Genomic DNA, 18,793 nt, shown 5'->3' on the forward strand with positions numbered 1-18,793 from the left:
GAGGGTCACACTCAAATGGTCTTTTAGACGTCAAAAAATATACTTAAGTTTTGGGGGTTTTTATAAAAAATACCCACTTAGTATAAATAGGGGAAGACCCTAAACAAAATTCAACCAGGCCAGAATTGTTCAGGGGCCTTCTCCTTCTTCTCCACTCTCCCCACACCCCTCTCCATGCTCGATGCAATTGGAACAACGTAATGACGACGGTGGAGGTAGAACGGGGATCATCAAAGAGAAGGAGGAGATCGACATGGTGAGGATGACGTGGATACATCTAGAGGCTGCACATGTGAGCAGCTCGACTCGTCTTCCTCCGGGATCCAAGAAATCACGGATGCGATCCGTGAAAAGGTACATTGTTTCAACGTTTTTGATGATGTCATTCGATTCGTTCAAGTATTCCGCTGCAAATCGTTTCGAATTGTTCATCCATATCTAGGCCTCTAGAACCCAACAATACTTTTATAAAGAGGTGTAATAATAGAGGAAATTGAGGTTTTCAGTCACATACTGATCAGCAACAATTTATGGACACTTTTCCTCATTAAATTATATTACTAGTGCACTCTATAGCTCCCACGTAAATCCAATAAATACATTGAACCTTAAATTTTACAATCATTTCACAGTATTGGGTCTAAAATTAATGAGCATGAATCTAAATAAAATATGTGGTCCATATAAATATGCTTTCATTATTAGATTTAGACATCTAACATAAAATTAATAAAATGACTAATTTAAATAAGAAAAAGATATTGATAGAAGTAAATCAACATACATTGATCACTAATATAAATGATTTAGCCATTCCACAATATCGAAATAACATGTCGTCTTTCCCATTAGCCTAGTAACTCGTTTTCAACATCATAATATATCAATTATCTTGGATGAATGCCTATCTTTGATAGAAAACCCATTATCAAAATCTTTTTAGCTCCAAAGAAATGTTGTTCAAGTGAACAAGAAACTGCTAATACCTTCACCTGCTTAATCTGAGGACTGTTGAACCCTTCTAGCATGGGTCTCTTATTGGGCAAGAGCCAATGGGCTGAAGGGACCCATCATTGAAATAGAGAAGTCATGCCAGGATCAAGAATTCCAGCCACAGACAAGGCAGAGCTCTCTGGCTCAGCTTCGCCCACACCCCTCCCCTTCTCTCCAAACTCCCCTTTTTTCCTTCTCCTCCCTGCGCTCTCCCCATCTCCTCAATCAGCTTCCTCTTCACCATCCCCCAGTTCTTGTTCTTGGAGAAGCAGAGCTGTGGAGACAAAGGATGCGAGTAAAGAGATAAAGATGCAAGCTTTGCCCACATCGCCCATGGCGGTTTTCTCTTCTTACCGCTATCCTACCCGGGTTTTTGCTCCCATTTGCGTATCTGGGTCGTCTTCCTTCATATTCCTGCGATTCTCTGCAAACCCATCTCGGGGATTGGCTCTGAGAGCCGTCAAGGGGGCTCAGAGAGGAAGAGTGGGGAGTTCTTCTGGGCCGCTGAGACGGCCGGTGGGGAGTTCACAGCAGGAGGATGAGAGCGAGGAGGAAGATGGGTTGGGGGGAAGGCGGCCGAGAGGAGAGGATTCTGGAGAGGGGGATGAACAGGGGAGGGATGTCGTAGTCGGCGAAGAGGGGCGGGGCTCGTCGAGGAGGAGAAGGCCGGATTGGGTGGACTGGGAAGACCGTATTCTACAGGATACTGTGCCCCTCGTCAGCTTCGTTAGGATGATCCTTCACTCTGGAAAGTATGATTGTGCCCTTCATCACCACCATCACCATAGTTGTAATTATCATTGTTATTATCATTGCCATTGCCATTATCATTGTTATTATCATTTTTATTACCATTGCCATTATCATTGTTATTATCACTGACATTATCATCATTATCATTGTTATTATCATTGCCATTATCATTTCCATTATCATTGTTATTATCATTGCCATTATCATTGTTATTATCATTGCCATTATCATCGTTATTATCATTGCCATTATCATTATCATCGTTATCATTGCCATTATCATCACCATCATTATCATTGTTATTATTATCATTCGGTCGGTATTATCACTATAATTGTCGTTATCATCATCACTATCTTCATCATCGTTATCATCTTCATCATTATTATTATAGTCATATCATCATTATTATCAGTTCTAAATCTCAATCTGGGTAAAATGAGAACGAAAATTGGAAGATGGTCACCCGCTCTGGAAAGTGAGCTTGATCTTTCATGATGCTCATGGCACATTGATCTTGATAAAAGATGATTGCAGGGTAATAGAAATGAGCCTTGCTCTGGAAATTAAGCATGGCATTTCCCCTTCTGCATCGTCGTCGTCGTCGTCATTGAAACTTGATCTGGGTGACAAATAATTGAGGATAATTAGGGAATGACCCTGATACACCTTGATAGTATCAATGATTTATTCCACAATTTCAATTTCAAGATACACCAGAAAATCACAGAAGAAGGTCTATAAACCCGATCGATAGAAGAACAGAATGAGAATATAACAATACAAGACGGCAAGATGCTCCTCCCTCACAGACGGAACTTCCCTCCTCCAGATCTGCAGGCCAACTCCTGCTGCTCCATCCTCTCCGACAGTCGTAACCGTCAGCTTCTCGATTGCAAGAAAAGACCCGACATCCTGCTCTCCTCTTCTTTTATTTATAGGGGTTTCATCCCCCTTTAGTCAGCACGTGCGGTCAACAGCCGTTGACCGGCTCTCTTCTTCGATCTTCTTTTATATTTCCTTGAATAGAACATATCAGACCCTCCTCTGTTGAGAGTAAGCTTGGTCTTTCTTCTCTGTCATTATCATCATCATCATCATCTTTGAACCTCAGTCTGGGTAACATGAAGATGAGGAGTAAGCATGGCTTCATCCTCAGTGTAATCATTATTATCATCATCATCAACATTGAACGGTGATCTAGGAAAAAAATAAACAAGCCCGAGTATGAGGACTCTGGAGTGTAAGCTTGGCCTTCCATCATTATCATCATCATTGAGCCTTGATATGGGCAAAAGATAAATGAGTAGAATTATATAACGATCCTTCTCTCCGGAAACTAAGCATAACCTTTTGTTCGTCATTATCGTCGAACCTTGATGTGGGAGAAAAAAAATAATGAGGATAATTTTTTTCTGGATACATAAATAAGGATAATTAGTGGATGAACATCCATTGCTTAGAGTAAGCACGGCCTTTCATCATCATCATTGAACCTAGATCTGGGTAACAAATAAAATGAGAATTAGAAGATGAACCTTCAATGGCTCTCCACTTTCGAGTCTATGCTTGGTCCTTCATGGTCATCATTATCATCATCATCATCTTTATCATCCTCAAGTTGGCTCCATCGTCATTGTAATTGTAATTTTTTTTGTTTCGTTTTTTATTTGATTGATTCTCTTGTTTTGCAATGATGGAACTGGGCCACTGATCTTTCCTTCAAGATTTCTAGAAAGCATCTTACTTGAAATTCTGATTACACCTCCGAAAAACCACTATAATCACCAATGAAGATCCAGAAGATAGGAGAAGGGGGCAGAGTCCACACATGCGACCGAACTAGAGCCAATAACCTTCCCTTGCCTGACGGTTAAGAGATCCCCAAAATCCTACTCTGCCCCACTTTTCCGTTCAAAAATACATGGGTATCTACCTCCATGTGCGAGTTTTCCTTCACATGGGGATATCCTTTCTTACGTCCTTGACGATGGTATGGTGGGGAATTGCTTGTCCCGGGTTTCAAACCAATCCCTTCCTCCTTCGCTTTAGCCTTCATTTTTTGAAGAATGGTGGGGAATTGCTGGTGAATAGTTGTAATTGGCTCCCGCGAGTTGTTTGTCTCCAGTAGGTGTCGCCATTTGATTAGACCTTCAAGTCCTGCCTTGGTCGTCCTGATGGTAACCATGATGACAAGCTATCTGATGATAGACAAGTGGTGTAAACTGAAGAAGGCTCTGTAGGTTTTAAACAACTACCTCAAGCTTGGGTTTGGGAAATTTACAAGATCTATGGAACAGCTTGGGTACCTCCAAATTAAAGGGGATCATACAATGTTTTTAAGCACAGTACAGATGAGAAGTTAGATCATTGTCTGTGTTGACGATATCATTGTCACCGGCAATGGTGCAGATGAGATCGAAGAACTATGCTGGTGCCAATCTTAGGAGTTTGCGATTAAGTCACTGGGGACCCTATGTTATTTTCAAGGAATAACAAGATTAGTACATACTTTGACTTGTTAAAGGAAAGTGACAAGATTGCCGGTTAAACCGGCGTATAATCCCATAGATCCCAATGTGAAACTGGGAAAGGGAGAGGACAGTAAATTTGTATCTATTTTTTATTTGGTGCATTTATTCTAAAAGCTTTAAGTATTTTTTTTTGGAAATTGTATTTATTTCTCTGGTGCTATCTTCTGGAAATTTAATGTAGGTATGAAAGTGGTGACAGATTGAGTCCTGAGCATGAAAAGATGATTTTAGAGCGATTGCTTCCCTACCATCCAGAGTGTGAAAGCAAGATTGGATGTGGTGTTGACTTTATCACTGTAAGTTTTCCCCAAGTTTCTAGTCCATTCTTGAAAGAGTTAAAAGCCTAATCTTGTTAATTTTCATCCATAATCTTGTGTCGGCTGAAAAGGATCTAAATGAAAACAAGTTCTCATGTGCACATGGATGAATTTTTTGTGCTTGTTTTGTGAGCAAGACATTTTCTTTGTAGTAAAATGCATATTTTTTACGGATTCCTTCAGTAATATGTCACGCATCGTCAAAATTATTAGTATTTTGTTTATTCTTTTGAGATGATTAATGAACTACAACATTCTTAATTTTGACTCACCAAGAGTTTGCATGAAATACTATCAAAGCTTACCGTCAACGCTCAAAATGTGGAGTACTCCAAAAGAGAGAACAGGGTAACAGGAGGAATGATCATATATATATATATATATCCCTATCTTCAATAAAATGGAAACAAATTTTCTATCTGTTAGAATGGCACTCAGAGTGAGAGATGAAAGAACAAAACAGAAACTTCTAATTACTGGCGGCTAGGGTTTGGGGGCATTTAAAGCCCCCCATTACATTCTCCCACGTGGGAGGTTCATTAGATGCCCCCCCACGTGTGACCACTTATTAAATGGGTCACACGTGGGAGAATCCTGCACAGGGGTTTAAAGAGAAAGAAAGGAAGAGAGAAAGAAAGAAAGAGAGAAAGAGAGGAAAAAATGAGAGAGAAGGTGGAGAAGAGAGAGAAGAGAGGGAACTGTAGGGTCCCAGTTTAACACCCCCCCGCAAGCTAGGTGTGGACATTGACCATGCCTAGCTTGGACACCAGCAGCTGGAATCTGGGGCCCGGCAGAGACTTGGTGAAGATATCAGCTTTCTGGTCTGCAGAAGGGATGTACGTCGGTTTGATGACTTCACGATCAATATTTTCTGTCAGGTAGTGCCGATTCAAGGCCATGTGCTTAGTTCTGTCATGCTGAACAGGATTCTTCGCAATGGCCAGTGCGGACTGATTATCACAATACAGTCTGACTCCATTGTTGTCATATAGACCAATATCTTCTAGGAGGTGTTTCAGCCACCGACACTCTGAAACGCCCCTCTTTAGGGCACGTAACTCTGCTTCGGCACTCGACAGAGAGACTTCTTTCTGTTTCTTACTCCTCCATGTAATAAGACTGCCTCCCAAGAATGTACAGTATCCCGATGTAGATCGACTATCAATCACGGACCCTGCCCAGTCAGAATCTGTGTAAGCTTCTAGAGCTAGACCCCCTTCCCGTGAGAAAAGGAGTCCCTGCCCGACAGTAAATTTCAGATAAGCAAGGATACGGTAGGCTGCCCGTAGATGAATCTCATGGGGCTCACTCATGAACTGGCTCAGCAAACTGACGGCATACGATATGTCCGGTCTTGTATGATTGAGATAGATTAATTTCCCAATCAATCTTTGATATGTTGTTCTATCCACTGCTGCTCCATCATCGCCTCTTCCAATTTTCACGTTCGCATCGAGGGGAGTAGAAGCCGGCTTGCACCCCAACTGTCCTGTCTCTTGGAGGAGATCGAGGGTGTACTTATGTTGACCGAGCAATATGCCATCTCTCGAGTATGCTACTTCAATTCCCAAGAAGTATCGCAATTTTCCAAGCTCTTTCATATCAAATTGTTTTGATAGGTCTTTGGTCAACTGGTGAATTTCTTCACTGTCTTCTCCAGTGATCAATATATCATCCACGTACACCAATAAAATGGTAACCTTCCCGGTCGTTCCCTTCTTGATGAATAACGCACGATCCCCTCTTGCCTGGTAGTAGTTCAATTCAACCATCGCTTTGGTAAACCGTCCAAACCAAGCTCTAGGGGACTGCTTCAGTCCATATAGTGCCCTTTTTAGTCGGCATACTTGATTTTCCTTATCTGTCAGTGGATATCCAGGAGGAAGTTGCATATAAACTTCTTCTTCTAGCTCTCCGTGAAGGAAAGCGTTCTTCACATCAAGCTGTAGAATGTCCCAATTACATTTGGCAGCAAGTGCAATCAACACTCGGACTGTGTTAAACTTTGCCACTGGGGCAAAAGTCTCACCATAGTCGATACCTTCAGTCTGGGTATATCCTTTAGCAACTAGTCGGGCCTTGAGTCGTTCTAGTGTTCGATCTGATGAGAATTTTGGAGTGAAAATCCAGCGACAGCCAACTGCTCTCTTTCCCTTTGGTAGTGTCACGATCTCCCAAGTTTCATTCTTCAGGAGGGCAGTCATCTCTTCATCCATGGCTGCCTTCCATCCAGGGTCTTGAAGGGCCTCTTCAACCTTGTTTGGAATCTGAATTTCTCCTAGCTGAGTCAGAAAGCTCTTATAGTGGTCACTTAACTTCTCATATTTAACGTAGTGACCGATAGGATACTTAGCTTTGGCTCGGCAGGTTCGTACCCCCTTTCTGAGTGCTATGGGCCAACTGAGATCATCCTCCATGACGTTAATTTGCTGACTGGGCACTGAATCTTCTGGTCCCCCTTGATTCTCAAATGTTTCAATCTCACTTTGACTGTCCAGGTTGGGCTGCTCACTCTCCTCCATCACAGGTTGACTTACTAGGTCTTCATCACAGGGTTTTTCCTCTGACATAACCCCAATTTCTTGATTTCCAGGGGTTTGTACCTCGATTGAAGCTGTGGGAGTTACTTGAGTGTATTCCATGTGACGAAGAAATTCCAAGTCTGTTCCATCTTGATTATCATGAGGCCTTTCAGCTGGACTGTCTTTCTGGAAATAAAATTCAGACTCCTGAAACACAACATCTGCAGAGACAAAGAATTTCTGTGATGGAGGATGATAGCATCTATACCCCTTCTGGGTGCCGGAATAACCCACAAACACACATCGCACTCCTCGTGGGTCTAACTTTCCCACTTGTTGATGAGTGTATCCAACGCATCCAAACACACGGGCAGGGAGTCCAGAGAATAGACGAACCTCTGGGAATGATTTCTTCAAGCAGTTCAAGGGACTTTCATAGTCTATTATCTTCATGGGAATTCTATTTATAAGGTGAGCAGCAGTCAACACGGCCTCTCCCCAATACTTCTTCGGCAAATTCCCTTGAAACAATAAGGTTCGGGCAGTTGCAAGAGTATATCCCAGGCGCCTCTCTGCTAGGCCATTTTGCTGTGGAGTATTCACACAAGTAGTTTCGTGGATGATCCCCTTGTCTGAGAAATGTGATCTGACGTCGGAGTTGAGGAATTCAGTCCTGTTGTCCGATCTGAAGCGCTTGATTCTCTTCCCAAATTGATTTTCAATCCTCTTGCAGAACTCCACAATTATTCGTGGAACCTCGGCCTTTGATTTCAGCAGATGCAACCACATAGTGCGACTGTAATCATCAATAAAGACTATGAAATATCTGCACCCAGTCAGACTTTCCACTGGACATGGCCCCCATACGTCACTATGTATGCAATCAAATGGGGAATTAAAACGATCATCTATGGATTTAAATTACGTCCTTCGAAGTTTTGCCATTTGGCAGGCCTCACAAAACAGGTCTTTAACTAAAATACCCCGAAACACAGAGGGGTAGCAAGTTTTAAGCAAATCAAAAGGTGGATGACCCATCCGTTGATGAAGACGGACCACCCTCTCCTCCTTGGAGCTCATCCGTTGTGACACCATGCACTGTCCCGCACTGCCATTCAGGAGGAGCAAGCCACCTTCCCGCCTAAAGGATGAAATCCTCGTCCCGGAGACCTTATCACACAAAAAACAGTCATCACTGTCCAATATAAACCTCCAACCAAAATCATCAACAGCTTTTTGTATAGAAATCAGGTTAGCTCTCAAGTTCTCCACATGGAGAACATTCTTCAGCAGACCAAGTGAATTCAGTAGAACACTGCCAACTCCTTTCACCGATAATGCTCCTCCTCCTGCTGTCTGAACTCTGTGACTGTTTCCGGCAGAGGAGTAATGACTGAACATGGATCCATTCGGGGACATATGATCCGTCGCCCCGGTATCTGCAATCCATGTGTCAGAGAAGTAATTACCTGATTTCACCAAGGCGGTGGAGCTGAGTTTTTCTTGTAATTCTTTGACTCCGGCACCCGTTCCGGCAGATCCTGAACTCTGTGATTCCGATGCCACAACCATGGCCTTCTTACTCGAATTCTGATTCTTCCAAGCCAGTTTCCAGCAGTTTTCTTTTGTATGACGCCTCTTCTTGCAGTAGTTGCAGAAAAGAGCGTCACGATTATCTTCTCCTTCGCCTCCCCTGGGTTGACTTGGCTGAGGTGGACGAGGTGTCCAATTTCCAGCAGGATTGGACTTGATCTCAGGCCTTTTTGAAAGAAGCGCAGGGGAATTTTGGGCCTGAGAATTAGGGGTAACGCCAAACCTGCTCTCAGCCTGCAGGATAGCGCTGATTGCTTCTTCCAGGGACGGCAACTTCTCACGATGAAGCAACTGGCTCCTCACGGACTCATAGACGGAGTTTAGGCCCATGAGGAATGTGAAGATTCTCTGCTTGAGTATGTACTGCCTCTCCACCAATTGTGGATTCTGCACAGGACAGAGGTGGTCAATTTCTCTCCAAATCGCTTTTAACCGGGACGAATACTGACGGACATTTTCTCCCCCTTGGCGTGCCAATGTTTCTTGGACTTTGAGTTCATAAATGCGCCAGTCATGGGACTGCTCTGCAGTGTACCTCTGGATCTCATCCCAGAGTTCTTTCACGGTGTCACAGTAGAGGAAATCTCTCCTCATTTCGGGGGTCATCGATCTCAACATCCATCCCAAGATTAGGGATTCTTCTGCCTTCCATTTCTTGAAATCAGGATCCGCTGGAGTTCTGGGGAGATCAGTCAGATGATCTCCCAGAAAGCATCCATGTACTGTAAGTGTAACCATCTTTGACCATTCAAACATATTTCCCCCATCAAACTTCACTTCTGCTGGGGGAAATACAACTGCAGCCCTTCCAATGTCTGGATTTGAGGCACTGGCTTCCCCTACTCTGGCGTCAGAAACTTCCTGAACCACCCCAGGGTTACCCTGGGTCGAGCTTTCACCTCCGGGGCTTGCCATGCTTGAGGAGGAAGATGCTACAACTGGTTGCTGAGGTGCTGAAAGAACCCTTCTAGGGTCAGATTCCAGAAAAAAACTCCCTTCGAGATGATCCAGAGATGAGTTTACTCCAGAAACTGCTCTGATACCATGTTAGAATGGCACTCAGAGTGAGAGATGAAAGAACAAAACAGAAACTTCTAATTACTGGCGGCTAGGGTTTGGGGGCATTTAAAGCCCCCCATTACATTCTCCCACGTGGGAGGTTCATTAGATGCCCCCCCACGTGTGACCACTTATTAAATGGGTCACACGTGGGAGAATCCTCTTGAGGTTTAAAGAGAAAGAAAGGAAGAGAGAAAGAAAGAAAGAGAGAAAGAGAGGAAAAAATGAGAGAGAAGGTGGAGAAGAGAGAGAAGAGAGGGAACTGTAGGGTCCCAGTTTAACACTATCTTTGATTTATCGTACTTAAATGAGAAAATTCTCACATGTGCAGAGATCAAGTTTATGTGCTTCCTATATGTGAAACATGTTTTCTGTGTCGTAAAATGCTGATAGCGCCCCTTGGGCTAGAGTATTACGCTAACTCGAACTGAAGGAAGTATAACCGGCGACAGCCAAGACCTCCCGTCGAGAGGGAAGGAACCAGAGTGAAAACGTTGACTAGACCTTTGGGTAAACAAGAACAGAAGAGACAAAAACGTCCACTTGAGTGTTCAACAAGAAGAAACACAAGTACTAGGGATTCGCCTAGAAGGTCGTATCGACTCGTGACGACCAGAGAAGAGCCGGATCAGCACCTTCCCCTCCTCCTAGAGAGCATCTCTCGTAGTAGCTTCAGAAGACGTTTTTCGACCCCTCCTCCTTGGACAAAACTTCCCTTTATTCGCCTTTTCCCGTAACGTCTTCATTCGTTTGAACTTCTCAACCCCAGGCTGTCACGTGACGTGGCAACCTTCCTCTTTTTGCTTTCATACGTTCTAGGTAGTGCCTTATCAAATGCTTATTGATTCATTGTGTATTTTTATTAATTACGTGTCCCCCCGGAAATGTTTCACCTATGCCCACAATTGTTTTTTTAGACGAAGAATTAACTACAACATTTTCAAATTTTAATCTTACCAAGAATTTGCTTGCAATATTATCAAACCCTACTATCTACTCTTTAAACCAGTGGTATGAGAAGTCTGATTTCTAATCTTTTTGTTTATAATCTTGTCTTGAATCAAATGTGTACAAATTGAAACACTTTCTCACGTTTTCATGGCTTGAACTCAAATCACTGCTTCATGAGCAAGCCATTTTATTCCCAGGAAAATGCGCAATAATCTGTTGATTCATCATTCATAGTTTTCTATACCATTTTATGGACAAGATTATTTAATATTTTCTTTCTTTTTATGATCTGGGTATAACTTTACTTGGCAGGTGGGATACCATCCAGACTTTGAGAGCTCAAGGTGCCTGTTCTTAGTCAGAAAAGATGGAGAAGTGGTCGATTTTTCCTACTGGAAGTGCATTAAAGGGCTGATCCGGAAAAAATATCCACTTTATGCAGACAGTTTTATCCTCAGGCATTTCCGCAAACGTAGGCAACAGTAGTTCTTCCTCTTCCCTTTCTTCAATTCCATCACTCTGTAAAGTTGATTATTTTTCACATTTTGCTGGTTGCCCCTCTGATATAAGCATTTTCTCAAGTTAAAAACTGGTTAAGAAATTGAGGGTGGCAAAACATGGGGGAGTAAATATTGGGAGAAAACTACTTCTCCACATAAAATGTAACCCCATGATTGTAAGATGCACTTCAGTAGCATCCCTTACTCTCCTCCCCCTTTTTTAATTTCTAAAGTTGATTCATTTTCCTCATTTTTTATTGCTTTCCTTTAATTTCCCTAAACCTTGAACTACAGACCTAGCAAGATAAAATAGAGGAAAAGCTGACAGAGCTTCTACACCTGATGATCTGCAAAATTTTTGAATAAACTTAAAATAGATTGAAATAGACCTAGCAGTAGTGGCCCATACTCTTCTCTCCCTCTATTCTATCATTTAATGCTCCAAAACTGTTTAATTATCAAGAAAACAATGTGGAGAATAGAAGCAAGGAGAACTGGGAGGGCAAGAGACCCAATAATAACAGCAATTTCCTCCACCTTTATTCTATTATATCTGACACAACAACCAGGTCATATCTAGGTGCATTTAATCATTTTGCCCATCAAGGGGGCAATTCCTATCATTTAATCATTATTGGTAGTTTGGTAATTTTTCCTGTAAGGTATAGTTTTCTCTCGGGGAAGACAAGAAGTTATTGAAGTTATGTTTCTCTCTCTCTCTCTCTCTCTCTCTCTCTCTCTCTCTCTCTCTCTCTCTCTCTCTCTCTCTCTCTCTCTCTCTCTCTCTCTCTCTCCTCTGGCAAAGTCCATCAGGGCATCGCCTATCTTCCTGATTCTTATCAATGTCACAGTCTACTATTGAATTCAATGGCCTCTATTCATGAACTTATGGTTAAAACTAATTTACAAGAAGAAAAGGAAAAAAATTGGGAATAAAAATTTGTTCTACAATCATCTTCTATGGATAAAAGGCACTAAATCTTCTCCTCTCCCTCTGTTCTAAACCATGACACTCCAATGTTGATTTATTTCCTCGTTCAGTCTTCGCCTTTCTGGATCTCTACAAACATTCTGAACTTCAGAAAATTAATTTTTACCACTTTCCACATTAAAAATAATCTGGCGACTTTACACAAATTTTGAACTCATGAAGGAAAAGAAGTTGCCAAGCGAAAACAGTGGAAAAACAAGGAGAAAAAATTCTAGTTCTTTAATCATTTGCTATGAATGTAAGATACATATATGGTCATCTAACCGGATTTCCCTGACAAATACTAGCCAAAGTCACTTGGCAGTTCAACAAAAACCAGCAGGGAAATATCTCTCCACCTCTATCCCCTCGTCAATCCAGTGGGATGATGAAACACCACTTCCTACAGTATATTTTAAGTCTAGTTATTGCTTCCTGCCCAATAAACTGCCACTTTCCTTGGGCTTTCCTTAGAGATTTATCCCTAAATGGGCTACCAGCTTTGAAAAAATAAAAGTTAACAGAGTCATTTCACCGAATAAAGGTCGAAAATTGCGGTGGGCATATTTCAACAGGAAAATAATAAAAATAAATAGGAAAAAGAACTTACCCGAATTGAAGATGGAATTAGAAGAAGCGACAGGTGAAGCAGCTCCAAAAGTAGTTAGTCTGGCCGGCCTTACGGTATCCGGAGACTCCCGGCCCTGTTCTTGCAGCCTGGTACGCTTGTTCAGAAGCAAGATTATTCCTCATATCATGGGCCTTAGTTTGAGCTGAATTCAATTTCTGCAAAATCTTATCCATTGAGGAGGACCTCTCCTTCTCCAGCTTCATCTGCCCAGAAGCAAGAACCAGATTTATTTTAGAAAAGGAATTACTAAAGGTTATAAATTTGACTTCAATAATGAATTTCCCCTGACATTGTTTTCTAACGTTCATGGGACTTCTTGAACTTTGGAATTACTAAAGAGGGAGAAAAGATGAAAAGGTAGATGTTTCAGGCTGAGGAAACCTCAAGCTTTTGTATGGCTGCCTCAGCCTTTGCCTTCTGCAAGTTTTCCCAGGCTGTAATCCTCGCCTCCTCTCTCTTAATCCTGCAGGAAATCCAGAACTCCCATGATTATTCCAATATAGAAAAACTAGCTCTAAAATAAAAAAAGGAAAAAAAATATATGCTTACTTCGACATTGATTTTTCCATTTCTGGAGGAATTTCCACGGCGTCCATCATAATCATCCTTTTCTTCTTCTTCTCCTTCTTCTTCCACTCTGCGCTGTTTGCAGAAACCTTGTCGGGCCCACGGGCGGCATTCTTCTTCGTCCACCTCGTCATTGTCACCCTGTCGTCTACCTGCACATCTCTAACCTCCACCTTTGAGAAGTGTCCCTGCCTCTCCTCAATCGCTGCGGGGGATGAGTCAGGAGTGAGAGAGGAGAGAGCCCTTTCCTTTGAGGAAGAAGAACGAGAGCTTCCATTGGGGCTCATCTGGGTCGCCACATCCTTTTTCTGGATCATTGACGAATCTCCAGCGACAGAATCAGAAGCATGATATAGCCCTTTGTCTGCATAAATCAATCCAAATCTAGGTTTTAAGGTTTAGGGTTCATAAATATATATCAATGAGCTTGATAATAAGTAAGCTTAACGAAAAAAAAAAATCATACTTGAGATCACAGGACTAGGCATCAGGCCATTATCAGAGAAAGAAAATCATGAATCAAATTCAATTGTGAACCAATTTTTCGCCAATAAAACTAGACAATCTGATAATTCGTCACTGTTTTCAGGAAAAGGAGACTCAAAATAGAAAACTCACACACATGTCTTTAAAAAAAGAGGAGAGGAGAACAAAGACAAAGACTTTGAATATCCAATCAAAGAAACCGGTCAAAAAGGAATAATTAGAACCCAGAACTAGGCATCAGGACATTATCAGAGAAAGAAAATCATGAATCAAATTCAATTGTGAATCAACTTTTTTGCCAATAAAACTAAACAATTTGATAATTCTTCGCTTTTTTCAGGAAAAGGAGACACAAAATAGAAAAATCACTCACACGTCGTTAAAAAAACAGGAGAGGAGAACAAAGACAAAGACTTTGAATATCCAATCAAAGAAACCGGTCAAAAAGGAATAATCACAACCCAGAAAAAAAGCTGAAAAATCTGAGGACTACCTTGGGGGCTAGGAGGAGAACAAGGAGAGTGAAGCTCAGACCCCCCAAGCAAACTCTCCCCTCTGGAGACCTCCTCATTGCCGTTAGAGCACGAGCCTCCTCTCCCTCCACGCAGCGCGGCCGACGCTGACGACGACGCCGCCGCCAATCCCAGCTCACTGCCACTGCCGCCGCAGCTGCTGACACTCCCACAACAGCCCCCCCTCTCAGCCACCAAAACCCCAGTCAAAAACGGGGAATTCTCCGGCAAATTCGCCTTCCTCGCGCCTTCAAACGCCGCCACGGGTGGCGAGAACGCAAAGCCCAGCTCGAAGGGCGACGAGAGGGGGCCGCTCTTCGACTTGGGGCGGCGGTGGTGGGGCGGGAGGCCGGCAGGGCGGCCAATTCCGTTCACAGGGCTGCAAATCCACTTCTCTGCATCTTCCCACTTGGAAGGCAGGGGCTTCCCACCGTAGGGAAGAAGCGTGGAGCTGCCGAGGTTTCGGCCCGGCAATGGCACTCGCTCGGAGCTCCAGCCCTTTTGGTAATTGGGGCTGTGTAGAATTCCTGATTTGTCCCTGCCGGAGACAGGCTGAGCTTTCCTCATGGCCACTCCGGCAGGGTCCTCCACAGAGGCCCTCCGCCGGTTCTTGCACTCTGCGTAGATCAAAAGAAGCGATTTTTTTAGTGGGTAACGGCTTTTAGGTGTGTGCGTGTGAAAGAGAGAGTTATAGATAAGAGATAGAGAGAGAGAGAGAGAGAGTTGGTGCTCAGCTAGGAGGGCGATGGAGGAGTGCTTTGATGGGTAAAGGCTTTAAAGAGAGAGGGAGAGACAGAGAGAGAAGGGGGGGGAGGGAAGAGAGAGTTGGTGCTCCCTTTGGAGGGCGATGGAGAAGAGGTGCTTTGATGGGTAAGGCTTTCAAGAGAGAGAGAGACAGACAGACAGATAGACAGACAGAGAGGTAGAGAGAGAGAGAGAGTTATAGATAAGAGAATGAGATAGAGAGAGAGAGAGTTATAGATGAGAGAATGAGATAGAGAGAGAGAGAGAGAGAGAGAGGGTGCTCAGCTAGGAGGGCGATGGAGGAGTGCTTTGATGGGTAAAGGCTTTTAAGAGAGAGGGAGAGACAGAGAGAGAGAATGGGGGGGAGGGAAGAGAGAGTTGGTGCTCCCTTTGGAGGGCGATGGAGAAGAGGTGCTTTGATGGGTAAGGCTTTCAAGAGAGAGAGGGAGAGAGACAGAGACAGAGAGGTAGAGAGAGAGATAGAGGAAGAGACAGTGAGAGGAAGACGAAGAGACACAGAGAGAGAGATAGAGGAAGAGACACAGAGAGAGAGAGATAGAGGAAGAGACACAGAGAGAGAGAGAGAGAGACAGAGAGGTAGAGAGAGAGAGACTTGGTGCTCACCGTGGAGGGCAATGGAAGAGTAGTTTGATGGGTACCTGCTTTTAGGTGAGAGAAAGGGGGAGGAGGGAGGAAGAGAGAGAAAGAGAAAGAGAGAGAGGGTGATTTTGGGGGGTTAACCTTGGAGGGCGATGGAGAAGGAGTGGTTGGATGGGTCTAGTGCATCGTGGTCTTTCTCTTCTTCCTCTTCTAAGGCTTGGACTAGTCGATCTGTATCTGCAGATTTCAGTGGAGAGGAGTCAAAGGGCCATTCTTGTTTTCCCATTCTGCCGCTTCCCCTGCCTCTCTTGTCCCTTCTCACGGACGTGCGGTCCATGACACACGTCTTAAAGGGAGAGATAGATAGATGGGTGGAAAGAAAGAGCAAGAGAAAAAGAGCGAGAGAAAAACAGAGAGAGCACGAGAGAAAGAGAGAAAAGAGAGAGCGCGGAGAGAGAGATAGATGGAAAGAAAGAGCAAGGGAAAAAGAGCCAGAGAAAAACAGAGAGCACGAGAGAAAGTGAGAAAAGAGAGAAAGAGCAAGAGAGAGAGAGAGAGGGTGAAAAAAGAGCAAGAGAGAGAGATATAGAGAGAAAGAGCAAGAGCGAGAGAGATATGGAAAGAGCAAGAGAGAGAAACAAAGATAGAGAATGATAGAGAGATAGAGAGAGATAAAGAGTGATAGAGGTAGAGTGAGGTAGAGAGAGAGATATAGTGGGATAGAGAGAGATAGAAATAGTGGGATAGAGATAGAGAGAGTGGGAGGGAGAGAGATAGAGAGGGATACAGAGTTAGAGACAGAATGGGATATAGACAGAGATAGAGATAGAGATAGAGATAGAGAGAGAGAGAGAGAGAGAGAAAGAAAGAGAGCGATAGAGAGAGAGATATAGAGAGAGAAAGAAAGAGAGGGAAAGAGAGAGAAAGAGAAAGAGAGAGAGAGAGAGAGAGAGAGAGAGAAAAAAAAAAAAGAAAGGGAAGAGAGAGAAATGGATAGAGAGAGAAAGAAAGAGAGGGAAAGAGAGAGAAATGGATAGAGAGAGAGAGAAAGAAAGAGAGGGAAAGAGAGAGAAATGGATAGAGAGAGAGAGAAAGAAAGAGAGGGAAAGAGAGAGAAATGGATAGAGAGAGAGAGAGAGAGAGAGAGAGAGAGAGAGAGAGAGAGAGAGAGAGAGAGAGAGAGAAAGAAAGAAAGAAAGAAAGAAAGAAAGAGAGGGAAAGAGAGAGAAATGGATAGAGAGAGAGAGAGAGAGAGAGAGAGAGAGAGAGAGAGAGAGAGAGAGAGAAAGAAAGAAAGAAAGAAAGAAAGAGAGGGAAAGAGAGAGAAATGGATAGAGAGAGAGAGAGAGAAAGAGAGAGAGAGAAAGAAAGAAAGAAAGAAAGAAAGAAAGAAAGAAAGAGAGGGAAAGAGAGAGAAATGGATAGAGAGAGAGAGAGAGAGAGAGGGAAAGAAAGAAAGAAAGAAAGAAAGAAAGAGAGGGAAAGAGAGAGAAATGGATAGAGAGATAGAGAGAGAGAGAGAGAGAGAGAGAGAGAGAGAGAGAGAGAGAGAGAGAGAGAGAGAGAGAGAGAGAGAGAGAGAGAGAAAGAGAGGGAAAGAGAGAGAAATAGAGAGAAAGAGAGAGAGAGAGAGAGGGAAAGAGAGAGAAATGGATAGAGAAATAGAGAGAGAGAGAGAGGGAAAGAGAGAGAAATGGATAGAGAGATAGAGAGAGAAAGAAAGAGAGGGAAAGAGAGAGAGAGAAAGAAAGAGAGATAGAGAGAAAGAGAGAGAGAGAGAGAGAGAGAGAGAGAGAGAGAGAGAGAGAGAGAGAGAGAGAGAGAGAGAGAGAGAGAGAGAGAGAGAGAGAGAGAGAGAGAGAGAGAGAGACAGACAGAGACAGAGAAAGAAAGAAAGAGAGAGAAAGAGATAGAGATAGAGAGAAAGATAGATAGATAGATAGAGATAGAGAGCGATAGACAGATAGAGATAGAGAGAGAGATAAATAGATAGAGAGAGTGGGGACAGAGAAGGACGACAGGAGGGAAGGGCCCAGGCAGCTGGCAGAACGAGAGAACTTACCACGGAGGGATGGGGAATCAACCAAGTCCCGTCTCATCTTCTGCAACACATCTGGACCACTTCGACGTCCTGCCAAATGCTGCATCAAATCAGAGAACGCAGATCAGAACAGAGATCAAACAACAAAAAAATAACAGCCAATACTCCCCAAAACGAGAAATCCCCAGTCTCCCTCATCAAATTCCTCGCTGTTCTTGCCCCTCGCATTGCCCAAATTAACTAGGTCAAGACCCAAGAACACTCGCATCGGGAACGACCCGGCATTTAATTCCAACAAATATGAACAAGACGAAGAAAATCAGAAAAACAACTGCGTCGCAACCGATTCACGAGGTAGTTCTGCAAATCTGGCGCCACTGTTCATCTCCCAATGCCGTCGCCAGCACGCACAAACGACAACGACAATCGATAATCTCGAATTTCCTGCTCGATCGAGCCTCTTTCGATCGTCATCCTCGCACGGAGCTTACCCTCGACGGTTCGTGCTCCGATTCGGACGACGCGGATGACGCCAAGAGGGACGACTGTCCTTCGCCATTGTCAACGGCGAGCTCTCCTCTCCTCCGCCGCGGCTTACGGTGCTCCGCCGCCATTCTCCCCTCATTGAAGGTCGCCCTCCGCCATTGAAGCTCTCCTTCTCTCTCTTTCTCTCTCTAGCTCTCTCCTTCTCTCTCTTCTTCTGAGCAGGACAGTCGAGGAAGAAGACGACTGCAGTATATATAGAGGTGGGGGCGGTAAGGTTACCGGCGGAGCACTGTATACCTACTACCTTCCTAGGTTTTGTTGTTTGGTTTAGTTTGAAGCAGGTGGATAACCACGTGCTGAGTTTAAGGTTTGGAGGACGGATGACGGATGACGGAACGGGACTATAGCTCCGGATCGTCTGGGATGTGGACAATGGATGGGACGGGACGGGACGAAGATCGTTCCGTCCGACGTCCAGAATCAGTGCAGGGACACGGACGGCACGGTTTTTTTGGTTGAGTGGACTAAAATCTT

General features: G+C 43.7%; 2 protein-coding genes across 5 annotated transcripts; one reads left to right on the forward strand and one right to left on the reverse strand.

Annotated features, from left to right (window-relative positions):
- The first annotated feature begins 1,074 nt into the window (after positions 1-1,074).
- On the forward strand, positions 1,075-11,311 carry LOC144713912 (DCL-like protein). Its single transcript, XM_078588655.1, has 3 exons — positions 1,075-1,745; positions 4,462-4,576; positions 11,035-11,311. Exons 1-3 carry the CDS (start codon positions 1,090-1,092, stop codon positions 11,206-11,208), a joined length of 945 nt encoding a protein of 314 aa, XP_078444781.1. The 5' UTR covers positions 1,075-1,089; the 3' UTR covers positions 11,209-11,311.
- Positions 11,312-12,075: 764 nt separating this feature from the next.
- On the reverse strand, positions 12,076-18,483 carry LOC144713911 (uncharacterized). 4 transcript variants are annotated; one of them, XM_078588653.1, is made up of 8 exons: positions 18,265-18,483; positions 17,795-17,873; positions 15,874-15,969; positions 14,370-15,005; positions 13,373-13,754; positions 13,205-13,286; positions 12,803-13,026; positions 12,076-12,282 (listed from the first exon to the last, which is right to left on the reverse strand). In XM_078588653.1, the coding sequence occupies exons 1-7, from the start codon at positions 18,385-18,387 to the stop codon at positions 12,820-12,822; spliced, it is 1,605 nt and encodes a 534-aa protein (XP_078444779.1). In that variant the 5' UTR covers positions 18,388-18,483; the 3' UTR covers positions 12,076-12,282; positions 12,803-12,819. The 4 variants fall into 4 exon arrangements, with proteins under 4 accessions (XP_078444779.1, XP_078444780.1, XP_078444777.1 ...); XM_078588654.1 differs by having other exon boundaries at positions 12,076-12,293; XM_078588651.1 differs by lacking the exon at positions 12,076-12,282 and adding an exon at positions 12,414-12,595.
- Between the last annotated feature and the right edge of the window lie 310 nt (positions 18,484-18,793).

Source organism: Wolffia australiana, chromosome 16, assembly GCF_029677425.1.
Source record: "Wolffia australiana isolate 7733 chromosome 16, ASM2967742v1".
NCBI lineage: Eukaryota > Viridiplantae > Streptophyta > Magnoliopsida > Alismatales > Araceae > Wolffia > Wolffia australiana.